General features: G+C 31.1%; 1 protein-coding gene across 1 annotated transcript in view; it reads left to right on the forward strand.

Moving 5' to 3' along the window:
* The window catches only part of LOC111616018 (uncharacterized protein PFB0145c-like), a gene marked incomplete at both ends in the record, with an annotated part of 10,527 nt that extends 6,591 nt beyond the window's left edge, over positions 1–3,936 (forward strand). Inside the window, 2 exons of the mRNA XM_023357459.1 lie at positions 2,439–2,529; positions 3,751–3,936. Coding sequence (XP_023213227.1) covers positions 2,439–2,529; positions 3,751–3,936 — 277 coding nt within the window. The remainder of the gene's footprint in view (positions 1–2,438; positions 2,530–3,750) is intronic.
* Positions 3,937–7,543: the final 3,607 nt, after the last annotated feature.

The raw sequence follows: 7,543 nt of genomic DNA on the forward strand, positions 1-7,543 counted from the left end.
ATAAAATTTAATAAATTATAATAGAAATTTTTAAGGCTTTCTAAATGTGGTCAACAATCCAATAAAACTTGACATTTTTTTTTTTATTATCGTTAACTCCTCCTATTTTTAAATTAATAGCCAATTATCGTTTACTTGTCAATATCTACAATAAAATTTTTAGAACGATTTATCTTACAAATTTAACTGAGGACCGAATATGTTTGTAGGAAACTTTATAGGAATTTATTTAATTTTTTTTTCTCTCCTATTTAATTCTTATTTATTTGTAGGAGATTTTTAAGTGTTTTTTTTTTCTCTATTTTTCTCGTTATACAACACATTTCAAATATTAATATCAAATGAATTTGTATATAAATTATTAATTATATCCCCATATTTTTAATTATATTATTACATCCATATTTTATTTATTATAAAAATTAGATTTTTTTGTATTGTATTAGATGAGAAAACAATCTATAATTATTTAATTTATAATTTACAATCAGAATATATTAATAAATATAGCGCTAGAATACAAAAAAAAACTATATAGGCCTAAATTATTCAAATTTCTCTTAAATATATTAGAAAATCATATTAATCTTATATAAATTTTGAATTTAATTTATTAAATAACGTTAAATCTTTTTAAAAAATTAAATTAAAATTAAAATATTAAAATTTAGCTGGCGAATTTTTGGAATTGTTTTCTTACTTTTTCTGCCCTGTAGGTATTGTTAGGGCTTTTTATGGATCAGGCCAAGCCCATAATGGGTTTAGCTGAAGTGGTTTGATGGCCAAGAGGGAGGAAATAACTGAAATTGCCAAAATTATAACCCTTTATAAGAATTTCCTACAATTTTCTCAACTTTAGTCCACTATAATCTATAGTCGACCCCCTATAACACTGTTGATTATTCCGTTTTATATGAATTCCATGTTGTACGAGTCACTTAGATTTTACAATTACGTGTACCGGGCTGTGAACGGCTCACATATTTGTAAAATTAAGTGACTCATACAACATGGAATTCATATAAAACGGAATAATCAACAGTGTTATAGGAGGTGGTCGACTGTTAAATTTCATCTCATGCTTCAATTATTACCTTATGCTGTTTAGTGTTAATTCACCAGCAACATTTTATAATATTTTATCATCAGCACAGTATTTTTTTAACTTAAAAAAAGCTATTTTTTGCTAATTTTTTAATAAAAATCTTACAATTTTTTAATATAAAACTCAACATAAAAAAATGTATATTTTTTTAAGTAAAATTAATGATACAAAAATAAAGTTAAGCAATAATGAAAGATTTTTATTGATTCTAATCAAGATAATTCTATTAATTAATCATTTATTATTCGCAATAATTAAATTTATTACGAATGCAATATTTATTCAATAACAAAGTTTTAACATGGTTGAAAGAAGAAAGAATTATCTCATTGTTGAAATTAATTACAAGGAAGTTGATAAATTAACATAGCATCTTAGCGTGATGATTTCGCAGTATATGCTATTAATTACCAAAATTATTTTTAAAAAGTTCATAATATGTATAATTTTATACATAAAATTCAAATTTTTTATGTATATTTTGACATATAAAGCCCGTTAGCATGTGGGTTCACGTGAAGTTTTCCTGGTTTACTTCACGTTTGTAACACCTAAATAGGGCCAGTTTACCATTAGAAAATCTTCCTGGGAGGAACACCTCCTCAGCAGTGTCGCATTTCCGTATACAAACAAACAAACAGGCATAAAAACGTAAAGATGTGAAGGGAAATGTCGATCCTGTACACCAATCCTCTCATAGATAAATCATACACTTTCTTTCTATACACTTATAACGTGTTCTAATCGTGTTTAACCGGTGGATAATCGTGATTTTTAACGATTTATTGTATATTTTTTATTCCTGTGCATAACCCCCTGCAGTGCATTGCATTATACATTGCTTTTAATATTCGTGAAGAGAAGAACACTTCCAACTTATAATTACTTTTGTATGAAATAATTTTGAGGTTCCTTGAATGCTCCATTTAAATAATGTAAAGAGCCTTAAACAGGAATGTTAATGGCCCTCTGGAGATCTCGTTAAGGCTCTTAAATAGACATCAAATGATAAATTTGTTTGACAATTAATAGGTGGTTCAAAAATCTTTATAGAATGAACTTTAGTGGCAGAAAGGAAACAATATACCTTAAGCCGAGTAAACGTACCGGTACGTGTGTACCGGCTTTACAAAATTGTTTAATACCCGAGGTGCCGGTTTTATTCGGAAGAAACCCCTTTAGAAAAGAATGCAACTGCACTGGTTATCCTCATAAATCCGCTCCCGAGGACAATCCCTCTGATCATTTTCTTTTAAGAAAGACATTTAGACACGACCCTCTTATAAAAACCCTCTTTCTTGTGTATAAATTGTTATAAAATTAATCTTTTTAGACTGGAACGGGCGAACAGACTGAGCTCTCCTCCCGTTATATAACAAGTTATGGAAATCCGTCTGGCATTCTCAACGAAGCAACATTCTGGAGTAAAAAAAGTCACTAACCCAGGTGCACGGCTATTGAGACGTCCTGGCACGTCACTCATTAACAGAAACCGCAATTTTTTGAGGGAAGAACTCTCATCTCTGCCCATTTCTGTTAACACGACAGACGCCATTTTAATTTCTCTAGTACAGAACTACGAAGATATTATATAATTTACAGCATCCGAGATATAGTAACCAACAGAGACGTGATAGTGGCTGGGATGAGATAGGAAATGTAAAAAAATCAGATCAATATGGCCTAAGTACTGTTTTATTTGACGTAACTGAAGAATATAATATAATTTATAGAATGTTGTATGCATGTCTAATTAAAATCTAGAATGAAGACTACCCATTTTTTTCCCTGCACGTGTAATTGAACGTACGGATTGTCTACTTTTTTGACATTTGTCCTACTTTAGAAAAGTAGGACAAGACTCTGGATATTGCTACGAGTTTTTTTTGCAATGGATAGCTCTGAGTGTGTGGGAAATGAAAGTTTTTATTGTGAAAAAGTAAAGGATTTTAAGGTATTCAAACTGTTCTTAGCACTGCCTAAAGTTTGCATTAGCACAGAAGTATATAATAGGAAATGTATTAAAAAGAGGCTAGTCTAGAGGTAGGGAAGCCTTAACACGAAAACCAAATGTGGCACATCAACGGCATGCGACTCATGACTCACATTAACTAAAAAATAAATATTCAACATCTTTGCCGAGTTTGACTTTTAACTTAATACAATTTTATTAACTAGAGAGATACTGAATGAAAATGCAATAAAGAAACACAAACACTACCAATTGTTAAGTGAGCAATATGGGATACGGCATGTTCCTCGTAAAAACAATCTAATATACACCAACATTAGGGTAGACCATACCGCTCTGGGATCCGAGATAGAATCCAGAGGGATCGGAAAAACCACAGAATATTTCGGGAGGTGATCCGTTCAGATATGTCAGGCCTTGGATCTTGCCACCCGGCCTTCCAATGTGGGCCTGGCCGAATTCATAATGAGTTTGATAAGTTTCTTTCAAAAAACTTTCAGGACTAAAAGTGTTTATATATTGTAGATAAATCATGGCGATACGTGCTTGTTGGGTGTTGTCAATTGTGTTTGCAAGGACTATTGAGGAATACATGTGTAATTGCATTATAAAATTACGAGTTTTCAATATATTATAACGTAAACATGCAATGCACTGTATGACTTTTTTATAGGAGCAGTATGCCGGTATCGTTGGAAGCGCATGAGTGATAACTATCGCAGGGTTGTCAATGAAATGGAATTGTCCTTTCTCACTCCTTATATAAAAGACGAGGAAGCACTCCACACGAATATTTCTCAGCTACCAAATTCCCAAATAGAGGAAGATCGTGAAGGTGACATAACCTATCCTACTGATGGTATACGAACTATCCGAATCCCGCTGTTCGAAATTCAAACATTTCAAATCGAATCCAAACAAGACGAAAGAGCAAGAGAAAATCTACATTAACAGAAGACAGCACTCATGCAGCATTAGTGTTAAGAGCCTATTTGCAAGAAAGAGAAAATGGAAATCTACTTTACAGTCAAGATCCTCTTACTAACTTCTTTTTAACTGTGCGCGGTTTCCCAAAGAGAGAGATCAAGTGGCAATAAAAGCAAAAGTATTTCAAGTGGTAAGTGAGGTGGAGATGAGGATTGCTTCCGAAATATCTGGCCCTTCTATTCAGTATATAGATCAACCAAATACAGATAGAGGAACCACAATTCCGTGGCCATTACACCACAAAAAGTATAAAGATATGCCAATTACAACTTCTGAAGAGTTTTCTTCGCACGACTCAAGTACATTTGAGTATACATAAATGTAAACATTAAGTTGAAATAAATAGATTTTTAAAGTTACGTTAGGCAAACTGCTAGTTTATTCGCTTCTATTCCTGATATGAATTTTGTATTTTTTTTCTCTACATTAACCATAGATGTAAATTATTCAGGTGTCATTCAGAAATATTAGAAAATTTCATATCATATCTCAGAAAATTGGATTGGATTAGACTGATGGAAGGAGGCAACATGAAACTTGAGCGAATTGCCAAGGAGTTGTGCCTCTCGGAAGAACTTTCTATGGGAAATTGGCTCTTATTTAGGTGTTACATACGTGAAGTAAACTCGGAATACTTCACTATTGTCGACTCGCACTTCAACAATGAACCACTAGAGGAGCCAATGTTTAGTGGTTTCATCCACTCGGCCACTTGTTGGCGCCATAGCAAATTGGGAAACAAATTATTAAGTTCATTACAGGAAAGTTTTTTAGCAAACATGTAATTATGTTCTTCGCTTCTTTATCACTTTATCTTTTTTCTTTTATTTTGCACCCACCAATGGGCAAGTGGATAAAACTACTAAACAATGGCAGTTTGTTATAGGTTCGTGCCTCACAATAGATTGACCACGTGGAGTATTTCGGTTTCTCTTAAGGACGTAACTTTACATAGACGCCAATTTCTCATAGAAAACCTTCTCGAGAGGCACCACCCTTGGCAGATCGCCCATGAATTGCGTTGCCTTATTCCATCTTTTCATTGTCTTCTTACAACTCGACGTCACCACATTGAGAAAACGCCTCGTCTGAATACTTTCTTTTCGCTTTAAATTCCATGCAATGCGCTGAAGTGGGCACACAACAATGAGATTCCTCTACCTCCGCTCGCCTGTGTGCCACTTATCTTAAAGTTGTCGTTGTATTGAATCACAGAAAAAAATTCAAAATTAATTAGCAATTATTTAATTTTAACGATCAGTTTCACGAAAAAATTTAACTCCTACAATACAATGTTATATAATTAGAAAAGCTTTATAGGTATACATACTAAATTCGATTGTTTGTAGCTGAATAAATAAAGAGATAATTTAATTTGTAGACAACACTGACGTTTAAATTTAATCTTTAAATATTGAATTAATTCCGATTTAACTACCATTAGAGGAACAATTCATCTTGGTGTTCAGTATTGTTAACCCGAAGAGTGTTCGTGATATTAATTAATATATTGTCGAGTGCACTTAACTGAGTGTTTTATAATTAAGTTTGTCAGCTTAAAGTAGTGTTTTTATATATATACACACACACAAAAACTTATTTTATCAACGTCACACTATTAGATCAATGTGTAAGTGTGTCTTTTCGCTATATATTTAGATAAAAGACAAAAGTTAGAGTACTTACATTAAATGGGGACGTATTTAGATACAAGAAAACTTCAAGTATTTGATATAATTAATGAGAAGGAAATGTATAAAATGGAAGTTTTAAATATTTTCTACTGTATTAATTTAGTTTTAAATTGTTTATATAAAAATATAGTATTTTTTTTTCTGTTCCTATAAAGTTAATTGGTGCCTCTATTCGACATAAGGAATGCCTTGTTCCATCAATTCAATCATATTCTCCAGGCTTGGTTAACCGAATTTTGGGCTAGTGTATTTTTTAAAAAATTGTAAANCCGGTATAGAAGGAAGGCCCTTTTAGAGTACACAGCAAAAACATTAAAAAAATCTAACCATAAGTATGGTATAGTATGGAATAAGGCAACATTGGGCATTTTCCTTATATTTTTATTAGCTAAAAGCATCAGATTTTATTCTATCAATAGAAAAAAGGATACAATTTCATCAATGAGAAAACTGTTATAAAGTGATGATTTTATTAAAATTTATAAGATATTTTTTAATAAAAAAATCAAAGAAAAGTAAGTTAAAAACAATTTTATTATATATTTTTTTAATGTCTAAAAATTATATTAAATTGTTTCTAAGGTTAAAGTTATAAATCAAGGGGGAAAAAACCAAGTTTTGACATTTAAACATTGATTTTTATCGCACTTGTAGTGATTAAATTACAAGTTTTATTGCTTAATAATTTGTAAAAGACCATCTGTTGATAATAACTTACATCAATACCATCGATTTTTTCCTTTTTTTTTAAAGGAAATGTAGAATTATAAGGTAAAATATAATATTAATCCGTAAAAATATTTGTTTCTGAAGGGTGGCCTAAAAGTCAGTTAACTGTTAAGCTAATTAAAGCTATTAAGACAGCGATTTGATCTTCACAGTGGTTAACTGGCTTTTGGGCCACCCTGTATTTTAAACAGGGAGTAAAAGAAAATATAATACTAAATAATTGATAAAATATTCTTTAATTTTAAAATATTTATGAAATTCCTTTAAAACAATAATTTAATTGTTTTTTTTTTTAATGTTATTATAAATAATAGGAAAGTTTAGATGAATTATAACAAAATTTTAAATGAAATTTTAATGAAGAAAGTTTCTTAGAGATTACCTAAAATAATATACTTTAAAAATTTTCTTCTATAAATTATTAAATAGTTTAATAACTTAATACAACAATATATCAACAAAATATTAAATTAAACCACTAACAAGTTTACCAATTTAAAAAAATAACAAATAAAAAATACTAAAACACAAATACTAAATAAATAAATACCATGCCAAAAATACTACATCAAATGATTTGGCTGTATTAGCTTTTGCTATTCGCTCAGTACCTTTAGACACTTAAATAAACCCGGAAAATTCTATGCAACTAGCACGCTAGTGAGGTAAGAACCCGCGACTCCCACCAGTGGACAAGCGGTCTTCGTACCCTGAACACTGGGAGTTCGGTGGTGGAGTTTTTCGGGTTTTATCCACATCTGTAACGCCTAAATAGGGGCCAATTTCCCTTAAAAATACCTCCAGGAAGGCAGATGGCCCGAGTATTGCCTTGCCATAACTTAACAAACGAACCCACGACCATCCATGTTTATTACTTTTTACGACGATATGCCGAGGGGGGAATGTCTCCCGAAAAACTTAGATAAACTTAGATAAACTGGCCCTTATTTAGGTATTACAAATGTAAATAAAATCGGAAAACTCCACGTTTGTGAGATGCGAACCCGTGATCAAGTACTAGTGTAAAGTGTTTTTTTTTTTTTTATATTTTTATGA

The sequence above is a fragment of the Centruroides sculpturatus genome, unplaced genomic scaffold (genome assembly GCF_000671375.1).
Source record: "Centruroides sculpturatus isolate CEXI.00-Female unplaced genomic scaffold, Cexi_2.0 scaffold2878, whole genome shotgun sequence".
NCBI classification, from domain to species: Eukaryota; Metazoa; Arthropoda; class Arachnida; order Scorpiones; family Buthidae; genus Centruroides; species Centruroides sculpturatus.